Genomic DNA, 27,857 nt, shown 5'->3' with positions numbered 1-27,857 from the left:
GGAAGGCAAAGCCAGGGCCGGTGCCTCTTCAGTAGCACATGATCCCTCAGGGCCTGTGCCTGCCTCCATGTCCTGTCAAGTTCATGCTAACCAAGGCTCTAGGAATCTTGGAGATTGGTTCTGTTCTTTTTTTTTTTTTTTAAACCACTTCAACTAATGTAAAAAACATGACCACTTCCTGCCCTTTCAGAAAGAGGAAAATTCCAGCTCACAGATAAAAACCAGATGCAGTTCAGTGTAACGTGTGCAGACATTTCTCCAATTGAGGGATTACTAGAGACCACCTTAATTGCTTACTAGTAGGGAAGATAATGAGCTGAGTGTTACTGAGGTTACTACGGGCCTGCAGGAGCCCCAGGGAGCCAGTGTGCGCCTAAGATCCGTACCTGTGTCTCTCCCCTGTGCTTCTCCTTTCAGCCTTCCTCTGGCTGGGTGGGAGGAGAAAGGCACATTTAAGGCATATTTTGGTGGCAGCCTTGCTACCTGCTATGAACATTACTTTGTGACTGGACTGGTAATTGTCTAACCATGTTTTATTTTGTTGTTTTTGAGACAGGGTCTTGCCCAGGCTGGAGTGCAGTGGTACGATCATGGCTCACTGCAGCCTCAACTTCCTGCCTCAGGCCAATCCTCCTACTTCATCATCCAGAGTAGCTGGGACCCCAGGCATGCGCCACCGTGCCCAGGTAATTATATTTTTTGTAGAGACAGGGTTTTGTCTTGTTGCCCAGGCTGGTCTTGAACTCCTGAGCTCATGCGATCCTCCCGCCTTGGCCTCCCAAAGTGTTGAGATTGCAGGCTTGAGCCACTGGGCCTGGCCTGCCTAACCATGGTCTTGAAACAGTCTCTTCTTAGGCTCTGCCAGTTGGTCAAACAGCTGGTATTTGCTGGATGTGCCTCCTCTGGGCCCCTCCCCAAGCACATTCAGTTGCTCATGTTACGGCACCTCCACCTTGTTGGTGTGAGATTCCCCTCTGCTCCTTTATTTTAGGAAGCCTGAAGAAACCCATGGTGACTCCTGAAATATACCCTTACAAAAATCCTCCCCTAACACATTTGCAAAAGTGGGGAGAAAACAAAATTGTACCACAGGCTGCTTAAGAGAAATAACCAATGCAGATGTCAGAGTGTAAAGCAGAAACTTCAGCACTGCAGCAAATGGACCAGTAGAAGAGTTGGAAACACAGAGGAAAAATGACAAATGCAGCCATAACCTTGGGTCGTGTCTCCTTCCACCATCCCTGGTCTCAGGGTCTCGAAGCAAGTGGTTTTGATGGACCCTGGAGGATAGCCCAAGTCATCCCTTAATCATCAGGGTGGCTACTTTTTCCAAAAAGCTGCAGGGTGAGGAAGATACTTAGGGAGCCCCTCCCTGTCTAAGTGAACTTTTACCTCATCAATATCAATACAGGTGATCCCGTTTCCTGTGTAGCCCTCGGGGCAGGGCCCACACCGGAAGCCCTCTCGGCTGTCGGTACACTGGACGCCTCGGAAACACGGGTTGGAGTCACACCGACGTGGTGGGCGTGTTGGCGGTGCAGGGGGGCCCGGGGGCACCACTGTGCTTGGGGTTGGAGACTGAAACCTGAGAGGACCTAGAGAAAAGCAATGATCCACAGGCTTATTCACCGCCAGGAAGATACACAGAAGGCAAAACAAAATTTGGTATCCCATTGAACTTTTCCTTCCTCCTCTCCAGCTATGTGGTAAGCCTTCAGAAACTGCGGTCGACACAGCCTCACCGCAGGCCTTTCATCAGCCTGCATCCTCCCACTCAGGCGAACCCGTAATACAAAAGCACTTACCGCAAGCCTGGCATTCAGCTATGGTGTTTCGCAAAAATGATGTCTCCTTAACCTTTAGAAATGAGAAGGGGAGAAAAGGATTGAAAAGGATACCATTCCTGGTATCATCCAGGAATGAAAGAACCACGTGGGAGCTTTCTGTGTAACACTTCATATAGTGTTAGGGGCCCTCGATGGCTCCCGCTCTGCTTAGGGCCATGGTGTGTTCATCACGAGCTTGGCTCCCATTTCCAGAGACCTTCCAGAGGAGCCCTGGTGTGGGGGGCTGCATGGGCCCCCGGAGGTCTGGCTCAGAGACCGCCTCGGTGCCTGGGCAGGCCTGCAGCTCCACTAGCTTATGGGGAGCTGTTCTGAGAAGACCAGGGCTTTTCTGATGATATGCCCCATTTGTTACCTGCTGTCTCAGAAGGTCCTTCACCTCTCCCAGTAGTTGGTTTAATTGTGCCATTTGACCCAAGAACTGCCGGTTAAAGTCCCCTGTAGGAACAGCAAAAGGCAAGGAGTTTTCAGCCAGTGATGGTCATTTCTAAGTGACTCAAAACCAAATGATCCCCCAGGAAATCATCATGACAAGATGATTCAAAAACCCAGAATATTTGAATTTGGGTAATTTCTTTAATTCAGCTAAAAAAATGATAATGATGCCACTGACTATTTAAGTCTAAATTCATGTGAATTGTAAAAATAAAAGTATAATGAAAATATTCCTTGCCCTGGATTTTGTTCAAGAGCCTGATTTCTGTAGAAATGTTTTGTTGGGCTGCTCTGTGGAGAGCCCGACTTTTCGGTGATGGGACCCAGCCCATTCAGGGTCTTCAGGGTTTGTGTTGATGAAAGTATGCAAACTGCCCAAAAGCCCACACCTGTGCCTGTGGCAGCCAGTGGCTCGCTCTGCTGCAGGAAGCAGTCTTGCAGGCTGGCCACCTGGAACAGCGAGCCTCTCACCACCAGCTTCAGCTCTTCCAAGAAGTCCTGGAAGAAATCACATTCATACCACAGATTGCTGACACTGTTCAAAAGCCAATGTGCTTGCCTACTCACGCAATTTTCATAATCAAGTAGTCCTGTATACTTGGACCCTCTGACATCTTACATAATTTTGTAGGATCACATTCTTTCCTAAAGCCTGCCAGCCCTATCTTTTTGACTGAAGTGAATATGTAAGTAGCCAGTAGCTTAGGAAAATGCTGGCATCCAACTTGGCCTGAGAGTTCACCAAGAAGGCTGAGAAAAGGAAAGGCTCTTTTCCTACATGGTAAAGGAGTTATTTTGTGGCAGGAGCCTCTTAAGAATTGTCTGGAATATGTTTATGGAATTTAGATTGTAATAAATAGGGTGTTAATCCCAATTTTAAACAGTATTCTTTTTTGGATGTCTTGACTCAATGTTCTAGCAAAGCCTCTAATTTCTTTGGGATATGAGAATGAATAAATGATATCTTCTATGATCATTAGATAGTTGGCCTCATATTTTTACAATGTGGGTTGATACTAATTATTGTTAAAAAGTCAATTTCCTTGCTCCTTTTTCTTGTGAATTCTGCTTGCAATAACTTTTATTATATCTATATACAACAAAATATTTATGTTAACTGCCAAAGTCAAGTCATCATCTTCATTTTAGAAATGAGCACAACTAAGGATTTTCAGAGGAATTCTGTATTTTGATTTAGCTAAGATTAGGCAACATGTACTATTTAAACATATTGTGTTGGAAATCAGGCTATAAGCTCCACAGAGTCAGGACAAGGACTGGCTTTGCCCACCATAGTAGCACTAATGCCTAGAATGTGCCTATTTGTAGACTGAATGAGTGAGTAGGTGACTATGAGATTAAGCCACTGTGATCACTATTGATGGTCTGAGGAGGGAGAGCTTCTGAGAGGCCGAGGTGGGTGGGTCACAAGGTCAGGAGATTGAGACCATCCTGGCCAACATGGAGAAACCCCATCTCTACTAAAAATACAAAAATTAGCTGGGTGTGGTGTCGCATGCTTGTAGTCCCAACTACTTGGGAAGCTGAGGCAGGAGAATCACTTTAGCCCAGCAGGCAGAGGTTACAGTGAGCTGAGACCGTGCCAACTGCACTCCAGCCTGGAGACAGAGCAAGACTCCATCTCAAAAAAAAAAAAAAAAAATCCAATGAGTACACTTTCTGATGACTTGTCATAGATGAGTCCTGACTTTCAAACATTGACTTATTTGGTAGTGGACACTAATTTCTGAAATGAGCAGTGACATAATTTCTTACTGTCATTTTGATTACTTGGGCTAGTTTGGGGATTCAGAAATAAAGCTTAGCATAGCTATTAATTTTTTCAATATGTAAATCTACATTAAATTCTCTCTCTCTATGACTGAAAAACAAAAAAACCCCAAAAAACCTTGGATTTTAGCTTTCTTGGAATTTTCAATTAAAAATGCTTCCTGTTGTTCAAGCGCAATAACTTCTAGGATCAGATCCATAGTTTTTATATTACTATCTAAAACTGCACAGCATTTTTACTTGCAATGGAACTTATTGCTTACACTCTGCTTCTCTGTACAAAGGGCTCAGAGTAGCTTGCAACTAAAGCATATATTAATATAATGAATTACAAATGGAAGTGGAAAATGAGGATTGAGAGGTAGCAGACAAAAATATTATGGGCCATAACAGATGAACGTAGTTACTGATTTTGACATTGGCTTATATATCGGATGAAATTCAGGAACTTTAGCCAGTTATACATTATCAGTAAGGACAAAGAATACTAGTTCTTTATAAAAACAAAGCACTGCCTAGCACAAAATTCTAAAAGAAATGAATGTGGCAATTTCCACAGCAGGTGCAATGACAGAATAATAAAAATACCATCAACATGGAGTAAAGCAGAAGACAGAGGTGACAGTATCTGTTAAGACCAAATGGAGCTTAGCTAAGTTCCCTTTTGTTAGTGCATGTTCTGACAAAACCTGTGAAAATGCCATTCTGAAAGCTGCAGTTTCTAATTATTTTTATTTTCATTGTAGAAAATTGAAAATGGATAATGTCATCACCCTGAGGTGGTTATTTTTATTTTTGCTCTTTTCCAACTTTACAATTGTATCCAGAGTCTCTACAGAGTGTGTGTATCACAAGCTCTGAATTTTGGCATCACATTAGAATTGGTGTTTTAAAAATATGCTGATGCCTAGGCGCCACCCGACAGATTCTGATTCAATTTGTCTTAGGGGCAGCCCCCCAGCAGTTTTTCAAGATCCCCAGGTGACTCTGATGTGCAGCCAGCTTTAGACCCACTGAACTGCAGCAAGAATTTCTCAGCACATTCCTCTGCACTCCTCAGGCACTGGCAGCCCATTTTTCCACTTCCGAGAATGGTTTGTGGGTTCCTACCTGTGGCCTCCTCTGGAAAGTTCTCAATTCAATGGCTCCAGGACTCTGGGAGAGGCCGGCAAAGGCCCTGGGGAGATTGTGAATGGAATCCACCTGGGTGCAGTCCAGGTAGAGCTCTATGGCGCCGGCCCCTCGCTGCAAATTGCTCAGCCTCAGGAGGATCCTGTGCCGCCTGCCATCCGCCAGCTGCACGTTGTTGAAAACCACCAAATGGATCTTCCCATCGTTCTTCAGGTAGCGGAGGATGGCTGGAAGTAAGCACAGGTCAACAAATGGTGTGATAAGTGTCCTGTGCTGAACAGCCTCTTGGTAACAAGGCTGAGTGGCTAGACAGGATGTGAGCGAGTAATAATCACAAATATTGATTCACCATCTTCTGTGTGCTAGGCACTGTTTCAGACACTGGGAACCCACTCTCCTCCTGAGGATGTTTAGTGCTGATGGAGAAACAGACAATATGCGGCAAATTTGGAAAATAAACAATACAGTTTCATACAGTGATAAGTAAAATGAGCAAGCAAAACCACAACTGAAAGCAAACTAAACTCTAAGTAAGCTTAGAGCACGAATCCATTCATTCACCAAACCCTTGCTGAGCACTACCATGGGGCTAGGGGCTGCCCTTAGGTGCTTTAAATACTTGGGTTTCTTCTTTTTTTTTTTTTTTTTAGGACAGGATCTTGCTCTGTTGCCCAGGCTGTAGTGCAGTGGCACGATCTCGGCTCACTGCAACTTCTGCCTCTGGAGCTCAAGCAATCCTTCTATCTTACCCTCCTAAGTAGTTGGGATCACAGGTGTGAGCCACCATGCTCAGCTAATTTATATATTTTTTGTAGAGACAGGGTTTTGCCATGTTGCCCAGGCTGGTCTCGAAATCCCGAGCTCAACTGATCCACGTGCCTTGGCCTCCCAAAGTGCTGGGATTACAGGTGTGGGTCACCGTGCCCAGCCTAAATACTTAATTTCTACTCACTGCAATCCAGTGCAATTGTAATAACTATGGATGAGGAAAGTGAGACTCAGATAAGTGAAGGCACTTGCTCAAGGTAATAAGAAGTGGCAGGACTAGAATCTGAACCCGAGTAAGGTTCATTCCATGACTAAAAAAATGCTAGGCATGCATAGGCCTTAGTTAGCACACATCAAATCAAGTGTACTCCATCATATCATCCCTCAGCAACCCATCCCTCAATTTAACAATGCTCATTTAGAAAATAAGAGGTATTGGCTGGGCACAGGGGCTCATGTCTGTAATCTGAGCACTTTGGGAGGCCAAGGTAGGAAGATTGCTTGAGTCCAGGAGTTTGAGATCAACCTAGGCAACATAGTGAGACCTCATCTCTATAAAAAATAAATTTGAAAATAGTAGCCAGGTGTGGTGGCACATACTTGCAGTCCCAGCTCCTTGGGATGCTGAGGTGGAGGACTGCTTGAGCCTAGGGGATTGAGGCTGCAGTGAGCCATGGTCAGACAGCTGGACTCCAGCATGGGCAACAGAGTGAGACACTGTCTCAAAGAAAAAAAAGAAAAGAAAAAAGGTATCCGTGGCTGTAAGAAGGACTCTCACCTTATTTACTTTTTTTTTCTTCTGTGTGGGTAGCTATCTATTCACTTATCTTCTTAAGCTCATGTATCTCCTGGTTTTCAGCCTTGTTTGTTTTACTGCATTATTGTCCTGAACTTTAAGAGGCCCTGAGCTAAAATCTGCTCCTGGAAGCTGACGCTTTGTGAGTGGAGCCCACTGGCTGAGGTTTGCTAGAAAGACCAAAGTGATTTCAGCTAGTGTCGAAACACGCCTCCAGGTGCACCCACAGGTACCATTCCCAAACCCAAATCATCAGTGGAGACAATCCTAGGAACAAGGTCAGAGGCTAATTGCAAAAGTTGCTGGATAAGGATAAGGGGGGTGGTAAGCACATCATTGCAGTTGCAAAGCTCTGGCCAGTCTTCAGCTGTCCCAGAGTGGGAAAGACTTAAGTTAGTAGAACTTTTCTGGAGGGTAATTTAATCACATGCATCAGAACCTTAAAGACCAGTAGACCTAACAGCCCAGCATTGACACTTCTAGGAACTAAAACGGAGGAAATTAAAGAACAAAAAAAGAAGCACCTCAGCAGTGTCCTGGGTTATAGAAAGAAAACAAAAGCAGCACCAAGATGTGTGGATGAGAATGTTCATTTCAGAAACACTTCTTGTAATCAACACTTGGCACAACATATATGTCGAAAAGGAGAAGGCTGGCTACTTAAGTTACTGTATAATCATAAAATGGAAACTATGGAATAGCTGAATATTAAAAACAGACATTCCCAGTATTTTGTTAAGTAAAAAAAGGGAGAGAGATCCAAGATGACTGATCACCAGCAGCTCGGGATAGTAGCTCCCAGTGAAAGCGCAGAGAACGAGAGGATGCCACATTTTCAGACAAATTTTTGTTGCTCATGGACCAGGAGATTCCCAGTGGAGGAGCCCCATGGGTCGCCAGTGTGACTCTTGTGGCCAGCGCGGCGGCTCTTGGTGCAAAGTAAACGAGACTGGGTTTCCTTTTGGCCGACGTTTGGAGCTCCGGGAAGGCAGAGTCGCCTATTCAGCTGATTGAAGGACCGACTCAAGAAGGAAGCCAGACCGGAGATTCCCGGGCAGAAAAGCACCAGGAATCTTAACGCCACTGTTTTGGCCGGCGCAGTGGGTTGCTCAGATTCCAGCGCTGGGAATCAACAAGTTGGACGTCCACTCAAAACCTAATTAGAAAGTCGGTAATTATAAAGACCACAGATCCATGGATGAATTTATAACGAAGGGAAGAAACCAGCCTAAAAAGGCTGAGAATACCCAAAATCAGAATGCCTCTCCCTCTACAGGGGATCAGTTCCTCATCAACAAGAGAACAAGGCCTGATGGAGAACGAGTGTGTTCCATTAACAGATTTAGGCTTCAAAAGGTGGTTGATAAGAAACTTCTGTGAGTTAAAAGAACTTGTTCTGACCCAATGTAAAGAAACTAAGAACTTTGAAAAAAGGTTTGATGAAATGCTAACGAGAATAGACAATTTAGAGAGGAATATAAGTGAATTAATGGAGCTGAAAAATACAACACGAGAACTTCGTGAAGTATGCACAAGTTTTAACAGCCGAATTGATCAAGCAGAAGAAAGAATATCAGAGGTCGAAGACCAACTTAATGAAATAAAACGAGAAGACAAGATTAGAGAAAAAAGGATAAAAGGGAATAAGCAAAGTCTCCAAGAAATATGGGACTATGTGAAAAGACTTAATCTACGTTTGATATGTGTACCTGAATGTGACAAAGAGAATGAATCCAAGCTGGAAAATACTCTTCAGGATATTATTCAGGAAAACTTTCCCAACCTAGCAAGGCAGGCCAATATTCAACTCCAAGTAATACAGAGAACACCACAAAGATATTCCTCAAGAAGACCAACCTCAAGGCATATAATCGTCAGATTCCCCAGGGTTGAAATGAAGGAGAAAATACTGAGGGCAGCCAGAGAGAAAGGTCAGGTTACCCACAAAGGGAAGCCCATCAGACTCACAGCAGATCTCTCAGCAGAAACCCTACAAGCCAGAAGAGAGTGGGGGCCAATATTTAACGTCCTTAAAGAAAATAACTTTCAACCCAGAAATTTCCTATCCAGCCAAACTAAGCTTCACAAGTGAAGGAAAAATAAAATCTTTTGTGAACAAGCAAGTACTCAGAGATTTCATCACCACCAGGCCTATTTTATAAGAGCTTCTGAAAGAAGCACTACACATAGAAAGGAACAACCAGTATCAGCCTTTCCAAAAATATACCAAAAAGTAAAGAGCATCAACATAATGAGAATTTATATCAATCAATGGGAAAAACAGCCAGCTAACATCAAATGGCACAATTAAACTCACATATATTATTATTAATCCTAAATTTAAATAGATTAAATCCCCCAATCAAAAGACACAGCCAAAACCCATTGGTATGTTGCATCCAGACTCATCTCACATGCAAGGATATACAAAGACTCAAAGGGATGGAGAAAGATTTACCAACCAAATGGAGAGCAAAAATAAATAAATAAAAAGCAGGAGTGCAATTCTCGCCTCTGATAAAATAGACTTTAAAGCAACAAAGATCAAAAGAGGCAAAGAAGGACATTATATAATGATAAAAGGATCAATGCAACAAGAAGAGCTAATGATCCTAAATATATATGCACCCAATACAGGAGCACCCAGATACATACGACTTATAAAGAGACTTAGACTCCCACACAATAATAGTGGGAGACTTCAACATCAATATTAGACAGATCAATGAGACAGAAAATTAACAAAGATATCCAGGACTTGAACTCAGATCCGGAACAAGTAGACTTAATAAACATTTATAAAACTCTCCACTTTAAATACACAAAATATACATTCTTATCAGTACCACATCACACCTACTCATAGGTTTAAATGAAATACTGGTTGGCTGCTTGTTTTTTTCTTCCCTCATTTTTTTTTCCTGTCTCCATTATTAAGCACAATTATTGACATAAAAGAGGTTTTCAATACCCATTTTTAGACTGCATTCTAGCCTGGGCAATAAAGCAACACTCCCGTTCTGTCTCCCTCTTCCTCTTCCTCTTCCTTCCTCTCCTTCATTCTTTTTTTTCTTTCTCGCTTTTTTTTTCTTTTTTTAAAAAAAAGTTCTTTAAAAAGAAAAAAAAAGTGTACAAAAAAAAGGTTATAGGTCAACATGGTTTCATTTAGAAAAAAATGTGCATGTGTATATATGTACATATATGTACAAATATGTATACACGAATACCTAGAGTATTAGAAGAAAACATGTCTACAATATGGTCATTTGCTGGGTGCTTGGATGGTGTGTATTTTTTTCTTTCTGCTCATCTTCATTAACTTTTCTACGAGGAACACCCATTACTTGTATATATATATATATATGAAGAACTATATTACACATATACGCCCAGACTGTGTTGCTGTTAATCTGTGTGATTTGTGGCAAGTTACTTGCCATAAATCTTTCCTCAGATACCTTTTCTGTAGAGTATAAATGTCAAGATGGTGTTGCCCACAGATGAACTAGCTGAGAATACCTATTTATGTTGCAGTATCGCCAAAGAAAATAATCACTACTGTGGAACGTGAAGGATGTTTTAAGGGTTTCTCCACATTAGGCTTTCTAGGTTCATTTTCCCACCCTTCTGAACTCTGACTAGATTTTCAATTTGACCATAGTCTGAAGAGAGCCAGTTGGCGTCAGGTTGTGTGACCTACAGAGATGGTGGGAGGAGTCAGACGGAAGGTCTTCTCTTACGTCGATGTGGTCACCACCACTCGCTTCCTGAGGGAGAAGAATTGGAAAGACCTGGCAAGACAGACTAGCTAGAAGGACTTTTCTATGATTCCAGAACAATACTAAGTTTCCTGAAGTAAAGTAGTAAATAAATCGTAAGACATATATAAATGTGGTATGAAGAGGAAGAAAATAATGGAATGGAGGCAAATAGACACAAATAGAAATTCTAAGGTATTTCTAATCTGGGATAGAACAGAATTATTCCCCTTTTGTTTAATTTTTGAGTATTTGCATGTACCCCATAAAAATGTGAAAATTATGTATCAATAAAAATAATTTAAATCAATGAACATTTTTAAATGTTGATAATTTACAATAGTAACTGCACGGCTGGAAATTGGAACCATCTATAGTAACCAAGAGGGAGAAATTGAGTCCAAAAAATATGTACTAAATCAGTTTTTTTAAACTTCTGTTACATTATTATTTAAAACAGTTTTGCAAATACCTGGAGTTTTTGCAGGCCAAGAAAAATACTACTTGGACCACCAAACTTGAATTAGGTCACACACACATGTACTCACTATCTCCCTATTTGAATTATGGCCACTACCTTTGTTCTCTGCATTAACTGTTTCGGAGGATACACATAGTGGCTTACAACAAATACTCTCGATTTTTTCCTCCCCAAACTCAGATTTCTGTGAAATTCAAAGGAAACATATTTTCTTGGTCACATTGCCTGCTTTTAACAGGGCTTCACAGGGCATGTGGGCCGTGGTTTATTTTCATAACTAAATAGCTGGGTTTAATTTTATGAATGGTACCTAGTGGGATAATTTATGTATGGCAGGTGTACACTAAACGTTAATATAAACTTTCAGTGAATAACTAAAGGATTGCATTTAAAGCTTTTTATGTAGAAAAGAAAAATGTTTAGAGAGTAGCAATTCAACGTCTAACTCCAGGTAGCAAAACCTCCTACTGTGTTCATACTCTCATTTAAGTGGATTCTGTACTTCTGCCTTGCTTTATGTTGCAATGTAAAACTCAAATGACAAATCCCTCATGCTCCTAGATCTCATGACAATAGCAAAAGAAAAAGTGGGCAAAGAAAAATCATGGCAACTCAATCTTCACAATGTCTGTTAGCAGAAAAATTACCAAGTGCCTTGACATTTCCCATTCTTCACACTTGATCCAATACTCATTTCTCTTATGGCTTCCATTTTTCATTTTCTTTTTTATTGCAAATTCTTTACTTCAGTGCCTCCACACTTATTTTATCATCAGAGCAGTAAGACTACCCAGAGGGCAGACAGGCTCAGGAAACTCAACGTTTTCACATCAGTCATACTGAGTCGGGAAGAAGCGGAAAGCTCAGGGCCCAGAAGCCTGCAGCCTGTTGGGTGGGAGTCTTCCTCACCTTCTCCAAAGAGACAGCAGCATCAGGAAGGGGAAGAGAACGGACAGGGTTCCCTTCCTCTTGCCTTTCCCCTCTTTCCAGTGCTCACCTTGCCCTATCTTATCCCAACACATCCACACATAGCAGAAGGACCAAAACAGAGGGAAAAACACTACAGAGGGAGGAGGATGACCATTTTGCCCCTCCAGGAAGGAAGGAGAAGCCGGGCCCCTGAGTATAGGACCATCGCCCCTCCTGGCTCTCCCACACCTCTGCCTGGTCACCACCCTGGAGAGCACTCAGGAAAACAGCCACTGGCTATGAAACCGCCTTTGCCAAATTATAACTCAGGAAATCTTGACAGTGAAAACTGTCTCTATCTGGCTTCTAACGTTAAGCTGCCCTTGTTCATTCCTGGGCCTAGGGCAAACTCACTTTGGGAAGGAATTCAGTTGATGGTTTGACTCTGAAGCAAAATTGATAACAGCCCTTTCCTGAAAAGACCCCCTTCTGGCCTGAGGACCAGTCTGCCTTTGCTGGACTAAGAAATTAGCTACAGAATTAGAAATTACAGTTTAGAGGTCCTGCAGCCTCTGGCTCCAAGAGTCTGAACTCCCCAAATTGCTCCTGGGGACAACATCACTATTGTAAAACCTAAGATGAGTGCTTGAGGTATTTTGCAGACTCTGCACTGGATGGATCAGCTGACACCACCCAGACCAGTAATCTGGCCCAATCAGTTCTGCCATCACACCCAGGAACAGAAGACATTAAGAAAACCTAGGTTCGACCTGCTATACTTCCATTTCCAACCTGACCAATCAGCACTCCCCACTTCCCAAGCCCCTACCTGCGAAGTTATCTTTAAAAACTCTGATCCCTGAATGCTTGGGAAGACTGATATGAGTAATAGCAAAACTCTCATCTCCTGCACAGCCAGCCCTGCATGAATTACCCTTTCTCCATTGCAATTCCCCTATCTTGATAAATTGGTTCTTTGTAAGCAGTGGGCAAGGTGAATCCACTGGGCAGTTACAGGCACAACTTTGTTCCTTCAGCTGCCTTCAGTTCGCATCCTCGGTTTTTGTTCACCACCAGCTACACGGGTTTTCTTGGCAATTGTGGCTGGTTATCTCGCAGGGTTAGTACCGAGAATGCAGAGTAGACTGGATTGGAACTGAAGGCTGTCAGTCAACGGGTGCTCGGATCTCAAATGGCTTCTAGGCCTCAGCTCCACCTCTGGGCTTCTCTGTTAGATTTCCTGACTCCCCTTCCTATTTTAGGTCTCTTTCTGCACAGACTTTTTGGACTGAGAGACTGAGCTACTTATAGAACTGTTCTGATCAAGTTATTGCCTCCTCAAAGCAAGCAAGCAAGCAAATGAAATACTTCAATAATCCCCTAGTGGATTCTAAATAACGTTTAAACTCCTTATCTCAGGACTGGTCCTAATCTTCCCACCATCATAATCATCCCTCCACGCTGCCAAGTCTATATCTTACTAATTTTCCCACATCCCATAGTATCTGAGGGCCCCACTACAGCTACTTATGGAATGAAAAAAATAGATAAAATTTATGGTAGTTTGTCCACTCTGACTTTTATTACTCACAATTATGTCTTTTTAAAAATGTGGAATACTTTGTTGGTTATATAAATCCTTTCCTTCTAAACTTAGCATCTTTGTGTAATTGACAATTTGGGGCCTGATTTTAGGGCACTGTCCAAAAGCTACATTTCCATGCTTGGGACCAGCCGGACACAGAAACCACATAGCCCAGTCTGATTAAATATGATTTCAGCGACTGGCAGGAGATGAAAAAGCAAACCCACACAATGAAGATTTGAAATATTGCTATCTTCGGAAAGAATTTTCAAAAGGTGGTTTTTGAAAAGTGGACCGGGTAGTCAAAAGTATTATGATACGTTGAATGTCAATGTTAAGAACAGGGTGCCAGCTTTAAAGAACTGGAAATGATAATATTTTGTCTGTTTGGGGAAGGGAGTCCAGAGTGGCCTGGCCTGCAGGCAGCAGACTCACAAAGGTAGTCCGGAGCTCTTTGCTTTGTTTGGCAAATGGCTTTGCTCTTTGGCACTTTTAAACATATGATGGAAGCCATCATTGTCAACCTTTCCTCTTTTTAAATAATTGTACATTTAAAAATTGCCTCCTTGACATTAATGTCTCCTGTGATAGATATTCTTGTTTGCCTTTGCTTATTTATCTTCATGCCCTATACACTAGGTCTTTGTAACTTTGGAAATACATATAAAGGTAAATCAGCAAATTGCTTTTTCTGAAAGTACTCTGGGTGACTCGTAGCTGTGATAAATGCAGTCTGTTTGTTTCAAAAATTTCTTATGGTAGTTTGAACAAATATAAAGTATACAGAGTACACACACACACACACACACACACGTCTATCTAGTGAAAGAAAGCACAGCAATTATATTAAACATCTGCAGAGGACTTTATGTTAAAAAGTATGAGATTCATATTATGCAACTAGCTGGTAGGCAACAAAGCTGTGAGTGTGCACAGAAGCCCAAGGTCACGTTACAGGAGAGAGTTGCAGAGCAATTTCTTAAACGCCCATGAAACGTCTCTAGCCTTGGTAGAATGACTAAATGTTAGCATTATAAGTCATCCAACTTAATATCTCACTTCACAAATTCCTTCAATAAAAGTGCAGCCTCTACCAGCACATTTCCAGTAACAAGGAACTCGTTACTTTGCAGAGAAACCCATTTCACTTTTGGATCACTCTACAAGATTTTCCTAATACAGAGCCAATATCTGTTTCCTCTGCCTTCTACCAATGGGTCTTAATTTTACTCTTCAGAGCTAGAGAGAGATTTAGTCTGATCCTCATTCCAAATGACATTTTTCAAATTTTTTTAAAAATTATTTTTAATTATTATTATTTTTTTGAAACAAGGTCTCACCCTGTTGCTCAGGCTGGAGTGCAGTGGCATGATCATGGCTCACTGCAGCCTCAGACTCCTGGGCTCCAGCGATCCTCCTGCCACAGCCTCCTGAGCAACTGGGACTACAGGCACGTACTACTAAGACTGGTTAGATTTTTTTAAATTTACTTTTGGCTGGGCACCACAGCTCATGCCTGTAAGCTCAGCACTTTGGGAGGCCGAGGCAGGTGGATCACGAGGTCAGGAGTTCGAGACCAGCCTGGCCAACATGGTGAAACCCTGTTTCGACTAAAGATACAAAAAAAAAAAAATTAGCTGGGAGTGGTGGTGTGCACCTGTAATCTCAATTACTCAGGAAGCTGAGGCAGGAGAATCACTTGAACCTGGAGGTGAACGCTGCAGTGAACTGAGATTGCGCCATTGCACTCCAGCCTGGGCGACAGGGCAAGACTCTGTCTCAAAAAAGAAAGAAAATTTATTTTTAATTTTTTACCCTAACTGGTCTCAGATGTGTGGGCTCAAGTGATTCTCCTGCCTCAGACTCCCAAAGTGCTAAGAGCCACTGCACCCAGCCTTTTTTTCAAATATTGTAAGGCAATTTTCATATTTTTCTTATAGGTGCTCTTTTGGTGACTCTTTTCAAGGTAATCCTTGACTTGACAGTGTCCCTATGAAATGTGTCCTGGGCTAGACGCAGTATTATAGATGTGGCCTGGACAATTAAGAGTACAGCGGGACTATTAGCTTCCTTAACCAGGCTGTATATATGCACTAATGAAACCTGAAATGTAAGGAGCTTTTTAGAAACAGTTGCATCACAGTATCTGTTCATTCATTCATTCAGCAAACATTTCTGAGCATTCGTTATGTGTCAGGCACTATCCTCAACACTGATTAGGATTTGCTGTTGATTAGAACTCTTAGGATAGATCTCCCACATCCTGCACTTCTGAAATTTACTTTTCACTCCTAGATGATAGCTTTATACTTATTCTTGTTAATTTCATCTGATTGATTTTGGCCCATTGTATCATCTGGTAGGGCTTTGTAAATATTAGTGATAGCATCCAACATGTTCAACTCTTTTTCAGCTTTCTACCAATTGCAAACATGATAAAATGCTGTCTTTGCTCAGTCACTGACATGCTGAACAGTTCAATGCCCAAGACAGAGCCCTGTCACAAACCAGTAGATAATTTGCTATACAGTGACTTACCAACCACTAGCAGTACTATTATCTAGCTCCTTCTTTTTTATATTATTTAGAAAGGTATAAGCTACTTCGTAGAATTCTTTTTTGAAGTCAGATACATTATGTTCACAGCATGTTTTTGATCTATCAGCTTTGAAACTTTACTGGAAAAAAAAAGTTTGGCACAATTTATTCTTAGTAAATCCATTTTGTCTTTAAAAAATCCCAGATTTCTTTTATAGGCAATCCCAAAATACATGAATAATCATATAACCCTCTGGAGCTCTGTCCTAAATTTCACTAGCCTGTGTTTTTCAGAATCCACCTTTCCCTTCTTTATGAAAATGGAAACATTTGCCCGTCCTGTCTTTTAGGATCTTTCTGTTCTCTATGATTTCTAGATGATACTAACAGTGGCTACACTATTACTTTCTTCACTAAATATCCCAATATGTAATTCATCTGGATGTGAATAGTCAAACTCACTAAAGAGATTGAGTGTTTTTCTGTTATCTCCTCATATAGCTTAGATTTTTGTTTTCTTTTAACCATTCTTGACAATTTGAAGAATATTCCCCTTGATGGGTAAGGCAGAAACAAAAGAGCCATCTATGACTTACCTCAATCGCCTGTTAATCTTGTATTACCTTTTCCAGGAGGTGAGCTTATTTCTTTCATATCTCCCATATCTCATTCTGAACATGACCAAAAACATCAATTTTATTATCTTACGTGTGAATCACCAACTTTGACTCAATTAGGTTTTAACTCTTCTATCCTAATTATTATAGTTTTGTGTCAAGTTTAAAAATTCCTTCCATCTTCTGCATATGACCACTTTAAAAATTAAGCTAATTCAAGGGCATCTCATAGGAACAGTGTGAAAGTTAAAAGGGAAAATAGGCTTTGAACTTTTAACACAGTCTTGGGACATGAAAAGACTCCATAAATATTAGTGTTAACGTTTGAGGCCCCTCATTTTCTCCATTCATTATTGGATCTGAACTTTTAATTTTAAGCTCTGCTATCACTCTTAATCTGTATTTCTCGTTAGCGTGCAAGCTTCAGAACCACTACTCTGAACCATTTGACATCTTCTATCCTTAAGCTAAGGAGTTTGACTGACACTCTCTGGTCATTACAACAAACACTTTGGGTTTCCTTCCTTTCACAGCACCAAGTTGTTTTGAAACAATCCTACTAAGACGAAAGCAGCAGTTCTTCTTGTTTTCTTTTTCTGAAAGGTGAAATTGTCATCGAGGCAAGGCAAGAGTTCACCAAACCATCATCATTAGAAAACAGCTGCCTAAATAATAGACATCTCTCTCTCTCTCATACTGTTAATGAGAATTTTATTGAGCCTCATAGTCTAAAGAAAGTTATTATACCTTACATAATTCAGTTCTTGCAATCAACTTGTGAGGTAGCTATCATTATCCCCACTTTATAGGCAATCAACCAGAGCTAAGAGAGATTCAGAAATGTATTCACGGTGATGCAGTTGATGAGATTTTTAACTGTGACTCAAACTCAGGATACAAACTGGAAAGTTGTCTTTATGCCAGATACTATTAGAGCATGAACTGTATCTTCTATCCAGCCAGGTGGTTTCTGTAGGATGCTCATTTCTATCAAGATTATTCCACCTGTATTACTAATAACCTGACAGATCACTTCTACAAGAAATACTGCCTGTATCAACTTATATCCTATTCCAAAGACCTTCAACATTTATTCATTTAAAAAAAACACTTTTTTTTTTTTGGCTGGGTGCAGTGGCTCAGGTCTGTAATCCCAGCACTTTAGGAGGCTGAGGCAGGAGGACTGCTTGAGTACAGCAGTTTGAGACCAGCCTGGACAACATGGCAAAACCCCATCTCTACTAAAAAACAAACAAACAGAAAAATCGGCCAGGTGTGGTGGTGTGTGCATGTAGTCCCAGCTACGCAGGAGAATCAGTTGAACCTAGGAGGCAGAGGCTGTAGTGAGCCAAGATCTAGCCACTGCACTGTGCTCCAGCCTGAGCCACAGAGCAAGACTCAGTCTCAATAAATAGATAAAGAAATATATTTTTAAAATTACCTACTATGTGTCAGGTATTGTGGAATCCCAGAATTTCACAATGGTGTGTGTCATTTTTCACAAGCAAGTCTACTTTTCTTAGCCTCCATTTATTCTTTTCAATCTGTCCACGATCCATCCACTTCTATGTACAAGGCGCTGTGCGAGGTGTTGCAGCAGATGCAAAGATATGGGCTGTATAGTCCCTGTCTCAAGGGAGCTCCCAACCAAACGGAGAGACGATCTAGAAGTGATTCAAGTACAAGGTGAGCTAAGATGAATGTCTTCCTTAGGAAGTAGAAAGTCATATTAGAAAGAATATCAGAAGGAGTTGGAGATGGGTCTTGAATGTATAGGATGTGGGTGATGATCATTCAAGTACAAGGTAAGCCAAGATGAATGTCTTCTTTAAGAGGTACAAAGTCATATTAGAAAGAATATCAGAGCCAGATGTGATAGCTCATTCCTGTAATCCCAGGACTTTGGGAGGCTGAGGTGGGTGGATCACAAGGTCAGGAGTTTGGGACCAGCCTGGCCAAGATGGTGAAACCCCATCTCTCTTACAATTACAAAAATTAGATGTGTGTGGTGGCAGGTGCCTGTAATTCCAGTTACTCGGGAGGCTGAGGCAGAAGAACTGCTTGAACCCGGGCGGCGGAGGTTGCAGTGAGCCAAGATCATGCCACTGCACTCTAGCCTGGGTGACAGAGCAAGGCTCCATCTCAAAAAAAAAAAAAAAAAAAAAAAAAAAAAAAAAAAAAAAAAAAAAAAAAAAAAAAAAAAAAAAAAAAAAAAAAAAAAAAAAAAAAGAAAAGAAACGGAAAAAAGAAAGAACATCAGAAAGAGCTGGAGATGGGTCTTGAAAGTGTTGGATTTGGGTGTGGAGAGGTGATGCAGGACATGCGCCAAGAGAGCAGGAACAAAAGGAAGGAGGAGGAGAGGCAGTGTGGGTGGCCCCAGGAGATGGCACTAGCCCGTCTTGCTGAAGCTCAGGCTGCATGGAGGCTGGAATGAGGGATAAACTAGAAAGGCTGCTTGGGGCCCTGCAGTGGAAGCCCCAATGTCTCGCTGAAACATGTATACATTATTCAATTTGGAAAGGGGGCCACTAGAGGTCTCAGAGATCAGGTGTATCTTGATCCAAATTCTGTTTGTGAACAGTAACGAGGTGGCCTTCAGTAGGCTGACTTTGCGAGGGTCGGAGTAGAAGCAGAGAGCTCAGTGGCAAACTCTTTCTTTGTAATCTTCATTAGCTACATTTTGTTTCAGGAGCTCATATGGGGCCCAGAAGACCAAATTCTGCTCTTTGATGCTGTGTGGTCATTCTCCTTCCTCTCCCAGTCCCGGACTTTAATGGAGGGAAGGGTGTGTTTGATTTCCTACTCAGGTGTTTTAAGTCAGTAAAGATCCATTTGGGGTTCTTCTGTTTCACTGTTTCCCACGTGAATCAGCAGCAGAGGAGATCAGCTAAACCTTGGTCAGATGAATGCTGTCTGGAGTGTACCATCCAGGAAGATCATTTATGGGAGGTTAGGGGAAGAATTACATCAGGCCAGCATGGTGGCCACTGAACACTGATCAGTGGGGAGTCTCAACCACAGGCTCTGTCCTTGCCTTGGATCTGATGGACCCAGTGACTTCTTTTTAATCTTCCAGTTAGAATGGACTTCTGCTCCTTCTTGGAACTTTTATATTTACCAGTGCTGGCAAATTTCATACTTTTTCAAACTGCTCCAGTGAAACAACTTCTCTGTGTCATTCTTCAACTCTTCAAGTTCTAATAATAGCAAAAATCCCCCTTTACCTTATGAGAATTTTCATTCTAGATTCCTCCAGCACTCCTTTTACCCATAGTTTCTAAGGACAAATTATCTTTCCTACCTGAGGTTGGAGGGTAGGGAGATGTGCATCTTTCAGTCCTTCAGCTCAACCTTTTCATCTTTTCCTCCATTTTTTTTTTTTTTTTGAAATGGAGTCTCACTCTGTTGCCCAGGCTGAAGTATGGAGTGCAGTGGCATGATCTCAGCTCATTGCAACCTTCATCTCCCGGGTTCAAGCGATTCTCCTGCCTCAGCCTCCCAGGTAGCTGGGATTACAAGCGCCCACCACCATGCCTGGCTAATTTTTGTATTTTTAGTAGTAGAAACATGGGGTTTCACTACGTTGGCCAGGCTGGTCTCGAACTCCTGACCTCAGGTGATCTGCTCACTCCAGCCTCCCAAAGTGCTGGGATTATAGCCCCTAAAATTTTTGATCAGCTGGTATTTACAGCCAACTCACATTACCAGTGATTCTTCAGAGGAAACATACTAATGATCCCCTTACGCTCGGCCTACTCCCCATTAAATCTAGTGTTATTCTTATCTACATAAACTGAAAGGATCAGTTTGGGGGAAGTTGCTTCCTCGTGTTTCCCAGCAACACAGACTTTCCACAATGGGCTCATACATACTGGCCAATTTAGAAATAGAGGGTGAGAGGCAGTGAGGGCAAAAGCTAGGAGGAGTTTTTTACTCTGTATGAACTTCTGGCCATTAAGCTGGATGAACCAAAAGAAAAATCTTTGCAATGCCTCTGAAATAGACAGGTTAGGAGAAGCTGCTGATCCACAGATGAAGAATGGTGATTTTTACAGATCACAAACTGCGTAGCTGGGCTGTCAGAAGATGAGCAGTTCCTTCAACAGATGCTAGGCAAAATGGGGCTGTCTGATTCAAGGCAGAGAGATGGGCAGAATGACCCCTCATCAGGGCTGAAGATGGGGAAAGGGGGTAGGAATGGTTGACTCATCTGCTGGCCATGTCCCCAGACACACTTTATTATCTGACACCTCCTCATGGCCCCTGATAGGCTGTGAAGCACATACAGAGAAAGGAGACTTGTGAATGGGGTGGAAGTGGGGAAGAAGCATGTTGGAATTTGACAGAAAAGAGGAGTTAAAGTTCCACTCCTTTACGCTTTTTAGAGTCCTACAAAAGTTAAGAATTAGGAACTTCTTTCATCTCCGATGCCTACAGATTTAAGTGTACAATCATAAATCCAATCTAAGAGAGAGTTTGAAGTGCTAGGAAGTGTCTTCTTTGTAAAGCAAACTGAAATAAACATAGAACCCAGCCAGAAGAACCAGTTCTATTTTTTTTTTTTTTAAATACATGAAGCAGCAGGAACACGCATCTGTCACATTCCTTAAAAAACAGGAACAGGTGTTGTCCCCAGGGCAGAAGTGGAGGAGAAGGCAACGAAAAATAGTGACCATTTTCTTTGGGACTCATTTCTCAGTGCTTATAGTAACTCACTACGGCAGCAAAACAGATGACAGCAGAAGGATCAAACCAGTGACAGGCCTGTGTAAATTGGTACGCACAGGGAGAAAAGAGCCCCAGTCATTCTGTTCTGCTGGTTAAGGTATATTCTCTCCATCATAGCCAGGTAGGTGCTCATGGAGCTAGGAGCTAGGTCTACCGAGTACTGGCTTCAAAGGGAACATAAGAATGGTACAGGGTGGCTGCCATGGGCCAATTGTTTGTATCTGCCCCTTCCCCCCACCCCACCAAATTCATATGCTGAACTCCTCATCTCCGGTGTGACAGCGTTTGGAGGCGGGACGTTGGGGAGATGATTAGGTTTAGATGAAGTACTGAGGGTGTGGCCCTCGTGATGGAAATAGTGACCTTATAAGAGGAGACACAAGAGAGATTGCAGTGTCTCTCCATCATGTGAGGATACAATACATGATGGCCATCTACAATCCAGGAACTGGCCCCTTGTGAGGAGACCAATCTGCTGGTGGTATGGTTTGGATATAGTATGTCTGTCCCCATCAAAACTCATGCTGAAATTTGGTCCCCAATGTGACAGTGTTGGGAGGTGGGGCCTTGTGGGAGGTGTCTAGATTATGGGGGCGGATCTCTCATGAATGGCTTGGTGCTGTTCTCGAAATAGTGAGTTTCTGCTCTTGTGAAACTGGATTAACTCTCAAATGAATGGATTAGTTCTTGAGAGAGTGGGTTGTTATATAGCTAGGATGACCCTCAGGTTTTCTCCTCTTCCCATGTGTCTGCTTCCTCTTTGACCTTCTCCACCATCTTGTGACACAAGAAAGTCCTCGTCAGAAGCCAGGGCCATGCCCTTGAACTTTGCAGCCTGCAGAACTGTGAGCTAAATAAATCTCTTTTCTTTGTAAATTACCCAGTCTTAGGTAGTCTTTTATAGCAACACAAAATGGACTAAGATGGCACCATGCTCCTGGACTTATCATTCTCTAGAACTGTGAGAAGTGAATGTCTATTGCTGAAGCCAGGAAGTCAGTGGTATCTTGTTATAGCAACCTGAGTTGACTAAGATAATGGCTGAATTGTCTCTCATCCTGTCCGTTCCAGAACTGGATTCAGAATAACATGAGGATGAGACAATGTCAAAAGGCATCTTGGTTACAGCAATTCTTCTTTTCTCTCAATGTCACTTTCTCCCCAACTCCACCTCCCCATATGGGTAAATGTACAGTAAGAAGAATTCAGTATTGAAAACTGAAATGACTAGCGAGTGAGAATAAAATTGTACAAGGAAACCATTTTAAAGAAAGTATACCCCAAATCCTGAACTAGAAAAAGGAGTTTTTCAAGAAAATTATTTCAGCAAATTTGCTTACCTTTGTTTAAGCGTCCCATCACAGTAAATTCAAAATATTTACTGTTGTCAGTTGAAGAGTAAAGACCGAAGATGGTGGCTGAACTTTTAGTCTGCAGCTTGAAGGTGGAAATCACATAGAGATCATTCAGGGTGGGGTCTGTCAGGACTGGCAGCAGAGCACCTGGGTTCAGCCTCTGACTGGCCGATGGGAGAAGGTCAAAGACTGGGGAGGAGGAACAAGAAGGGGTATAAGTGAAAGATTCAAATTTGGGGAAAAACAGGGTTTTTTTTGGGTGGGAGGGCAATTTGACAGTCAGCTACAAGTAATGTAAACTAATGTTGTAATCCCTTTTCCATACTGCCAAACTCACTAGTTCTTCCCTGTCACTTTTACAGTGGCTGGACATTTGAGCCAGAAGAAATGCAGCACAATATTCATCACTGGGTATAGCCCTCAAGAGAAGAGTCAATTTGCAAACACAAAATTGGGTTTGGCTGAACAAATAGCTCTGAAAATGCCCACCAGGAAAAGCAGTAAAAGCTTAAAGTACAAGGGGAACTGCTGAAAGCATCCAAGCCATTGTTTAACTGATGTCCCCAAGCAGTAGATTTCTGTCACAGAGTCCCTTAGGCACTTCTAGGACCAGAGCCAATTGTCTTTCCCTGGTCAGTGACAAATGACAGGGAATGCAGCAGAAAACATGAATATGGTGGTAGACGTGCTGGTGGAAAATGATTTGCTACTTTTGTGAGACCTAAGTGTTCCCTTTGTGCCTTTACATTCTCTGGCGTTTCTCTGATTAAAAAAATCCCAATGTGGAAACAAAACAAAACAAATTGATGTGGTTTCAGTTTCTTGACTGTGTCTTGACTAATAGAATTGGTCTGCAAAAATCAGAATCTGCATTTGTATTTGTATAAGTTTCTTTTGATCAAGCAAGCAGTACTTTCTCTCACAAACTTTTTATATTTATGAAAGCTATGAGAAAGTATGCCCAGAGCCATTTAAAAGGCAAAGGCCAAATTTGGGTACTACTTACTAGAAGTTACTTAGTATATCTATTAGCATCTGCAGATATCATTTGAACAATTCCATAGCCTACAGGAACTTCAGCACCTACAGCTGTCTCTTGGATATAATAATTTGGTTATTAAATGGGTAATATTGACAATTCATAAAGAGTTCTTACAAATCAATAAAATAAGCATCCTAACAGAAAAATGGGCAAGGAATATAAAAGGCAATTTACATAAAAAGCATTAGAATAACCATTAAGCATATAAATAAATGTTAATGTATTTATCTAATGATGCAGGAGTTGCTAACTTAATAAAATATTGCTTTTACCATTGAATTGGAAAACTAGTAAATATAACAGTATCCAACTGTTGGTGATGGTTCAGGGAGATGGGCACTCTCTGTACCACTATGTAAGATTTACTCTAGTATAAACATTTTGAAGACAGTTTAAACAATAGTATCAAAGGCACTAAAACATATGTGCTCATTGATCTGGCAGTTTTACTTATGGGAATTTATCCTAAGGAAATAATGGATAACATGGTAAATGATTTAGGTACAAGAATATTGGCCACTAGTGGTAATTCTAGAATTTCTATTTAGGAAAGAATTAGCTGAAAATATAATTGAAACAGAGGTAAAACTGAGCTCTGTTGGCACACTATTTTGCTATGAAAACATAAACTGTCCTTAGCAGAAAAAAAAAAAAAAGAATAAGGGGTTGGCAGAGATTGAGGAGATGGTTAAAATCACCCCAAGCCATCCTGTGGCTCTTGTTCAATAAACTATTATTTACAATATCAAAACACAGGAAACAATTTAAGGGTTCTATATTATAACCTTGGCTAAATACATTTTGATTCTTCCAAAAAGAAGAATATTACCTATTTTTTAAAATGTAGCTCAATACTTATAAAAAGATGTTCATGATACATTAAGAAAAAAGGATTCTAAAACTATATGTATAACACAATTCCACTTGAAATATATATTTGCACAGAAAAATATTTGAAATGAAAGATAATACAACAACATGTTAATAGAAGCTATCCCTGGGTTGTGTAAGTTTTAAATTTCCTCTCTTTTATTTTTTGCTTATCTAACTTTTATTTTTTCCACAATGGGCAGGTATTGCTTTTGTAATAAGAATAAAAGTTTTGAAGCAAACAGGCAAAACTCTAGTTACTCAAAAATGTCTACCCTTTTAAAAAGACAATTTGTCTTCAAAGTGGATTTATGCTGTATTTTTCACATGTACCAGAGGTCCTTACACAAGAATGAATTCAATATTGAGACTTATTGGAAAGTAGAACATCTGTTGTGTTCCTCTTAGTGCTTACATCCTTATACCATAAATACTGTTGCCTACTGAATTTCAAAAGGGAAATTGGATTTCTTAATTTTCAAAAGAATTGGAAACTTTGTATTTTCACTAATGAGGGCAAAGGGAAATAAGGCAACCTATTACAAAGTTCCATTCAGGACAAAACATCTTGAGAAAAGAGATGTGTGTTTAAAGTATGGGAACGACCTTCAAAACAAAACTCACAGTACTCTTGATTCTTGCTTTGACTCCGATCAGGTTCATGATGTAACTCAAGCTAAACTTGTTGTATTTCAATCTGTGGTTGTCTGATTCATTTGCATCTCTCTCAAGAGGCAGAGGTGGGATTAGTTAGTAATGAATAGAGAGAGTGTTTTGAAAAGGAAATGAGACACTACCACTTTCTATTAATGTTATTATGTTTTAGTAAAAGTACCAGGATCAAAGCACAAACCTCTAATGTTAGAGGTGAAATTACTGCTACCAATGAGCCCAGCTACCACGGTATGTAAATTGAATATGTACTAATTTAAGATTAGTAATGCAGCTCAGAGGAAGAAGGAGATAAGCAAATTATCCTGTTAAGCCTGATAATTGCAGACTAGATAATGCAATAAAAAAAAAATCTATCAGAAACTTGACTTAATCAGGTCATCTACAGCAACTAAATTAACCAGGTAATTTAGGTTGTACAGGCTGAGTTCAAGTCTCCATGAAATGATCAGGTATGTCTGAGAAACAAAGTAACTAAGGCACACCATGAACTTATATGTTCAAAAATCCAGAATGTATATAACAAGAAAAAATTATACCTATAAATTCAAACCTGCCGAATATCATCACAATAAGACTTTTGAAGCGTGGTTAAAAGCTTCCTTTCTTACCTTCCTAGAAGTATGGGGTATAGTGTACATTACAGCATTTCAAATATTTCAACAGAAACTAAAAGTTAGCAGTACTGTAGTCCCTGAAACCACAGTGCTGGTTGTCTGGTCTGGAATCAAAATGAGTTATTTGGCGAAATGCAATTTAAATGCCCTCACAGGCATTCTCTGCCCTGGCTTCAAGAGGAATAACAACTTTTACTTCAGGTTGTGTGTCTCTCCCGGTTTTATTTCCATAGCCAGGAATAAATCAACACAGGCACCAAGTTCACACAGATGAAGCTCACCACTGACCAGTGAGGGCCAGTCATAACCCTAAGTTCTTTTTTTTTTTTTTAAATCATGTCTTCCTTTTGGTCTTTACAAAAAAAAATCTGTTTAACTGCTTTCTACCCAATGGCTATTTTCACTCCATTTTACCAAGGGGTTTGAGGATTGTTCAAGTATCTTTTCACATTATTTACTAAATTTTTACCTTTTCATAGAAAAAGACCAAATTCTTTTTTTAAAAAATTATAGATTCAGGGGGTACATGTGCAAGTTTGTTACATGGGTGTATTGCATAAGGTGGCATTTGAGTTTCTGGTAATCATCCAGTGAACGTAGGTAGTTTTCCCAACCCTCACCCCGCCTTTCGGAGTCCCCAGTGTCTATTCCTTCCATCTTTGTGTACCCACTGTTTTGCTCCAGCTTGTGAGAAACGCTATTTGATTTTCTGTTCCTGCCTTAATTCACTTAGGAAAATGGCCTCCAGCTGCATCCATCTTGCTGCAAAGAACGTGATTTCATTGAAAAGGCCCAGCCCTTCCTATTTATCTCAGAAATTAAGACATCAAGCCAACTCCTGAAAGAAACTTTCTTTTTGGGATTCAAGCAAAGTCAGAGCAGAAAATGCACGTGCCAGGGCAAGTAGAGTAATTCTGCACCTTTCTCAGGGATGCTCCGAGCAGACTCTGGGCGAACGTCCCTGGCCTGTGGAAGGATTTAGGGAGCAAGGCTGACTGGAGGGAACTGGCACAGGGTGCAAGACTCGGAATTCACCCTACACCAGAGCCTAGCATGTTCGAGGTCTAGGGCCCCTGTAGCAAGTTCTGAAGTCAACCCCACGTCTTTGCATAGTCTGAAACAATTTTGAATCCCCCAACTATTTAGGGAATTGTTCTCATCATTGGATAATCGAATTTCAGAAAATTCTAGACTAACCACTACCTGCAATCGCAATATGCTTTGATTGGGCCCGGGAGGGACAGAGGGGCTGAGCAAGGCCTCAGGAGCACAGGGCCAGCAGGTCCCCCACTCGCTCCCCGGATGGGGCACCCGGTGCCCATCGCCCCCAGGCCCGACCCGAGCCCGCTTACCCTGGGGGGTGGCCTGGGCGCCGGCCGCCAGCCACGGCTGCAGGACCAGGTGCAGCAGGAGGACTGCGGCTCCGCGCGGGGCCAGCATGTTGGCTCTTCCTGCTCCCCGCGGGGCCGGGGGCGACGGCGGGCGGCGTTTGCCCTGCCTGGGGGTCCCTGGGCCGTGCGTTGAACCTCGGTCGGGGCCCGGGCCGGCGGCACAGGTGACCGTGGCGCGGCGTCCGGGCTGCCGTCGGGGGCGCGCTCGCGTCCGGGTGGAGCAGAGCAGGGGAGCTGGCGTCTGGGCTCCGCGGCCGCGGCCGGGCGCTTTATGGTGCGGCCGGGCGGGGGAGGGCCGAGGCGGGGGCGGCCCCCTTGGCGGGCGGGATCCCCTGTCCCGGAGCTGGGCGGCTGAAGCAGCGGGCCGGGGCTCAGGAAGAAAGGCGCGGGTGTGAGGATGGGAAGGAGCCTGGACGGACCAGGTCCTGGGGTGGGTAGACACGGCCCGACGCGCAGGGTAGGGGTGAGGATGCACAGTCGGGGCTGGAGAGAAAGAGGGGCTGAGCAGAGGCACTCGGGGCCACGGGGG

General features: G+C 42.0%; 1 protein-coding gene across 1 annotated transcript in view; it reads right to left on the bottom strand.

Annotated features, from left to right (window-relative positions):
- The window catches only part of THBS4 (thrombospondin 4), a 49,803-nt gene extending 22,237 nt beyond the window's left edge, over positions 1–27,566 (bottom strand). The window contains exons 1-7 of the mRNA XM_017507396.2: positions 27,290–27,566; positions 22,722–22,925; positions 5,181–5,428; positions 2,669–2,777; positions 2,200–2,282; positions 1,806–1,857; positions 1,393–1,595 (exon numbers count right to left, since the gene is read on the bottom strand). Of these exons, the coding sequence (XP_017362885.1) occupies positions 1,393–1,595; positions 1,806–1,857; positions 2,200–2,282; positions 2,669–2,777; positions 5,181–5,428; positions 22,722–22,925; positions 27,290–27,377 (987 nt within the window). The 5' untranslated portion in view covers positions 27,378–27,566. The remainder of the gene's footprint in view (positions 1–1,392; positions 1,596–1,805; positions 1,858–2,199; positions 2,283–2,668; positions 2,778–5,180; positions 5,429–22,721; positions 22,926–27,289) is intronic.
- Positions 27,567–27,857: the final 291 nt, after the last annotated feature.

This window comes from Cebus imitator, unplaced genomic scaffold, assembly GCF_001604975.1.
Source record: "Cebus imitator isolate Cc_AM_T3 unplaced genomic scaffold, Cebus_imitator-1.0 Scaffold16, whole genome shotgun sequence".
Classification (NCBI taxonomy): Eukaryota; Metazoa; Chordata; class Mammalia; order Primates; family Cebidae; genus Cebus; species Cebus imitator.
Note: the sequence above shows the minus strand (reverse complement) of the source record. Positions and strands in the feature narration are given on the sequence as shown.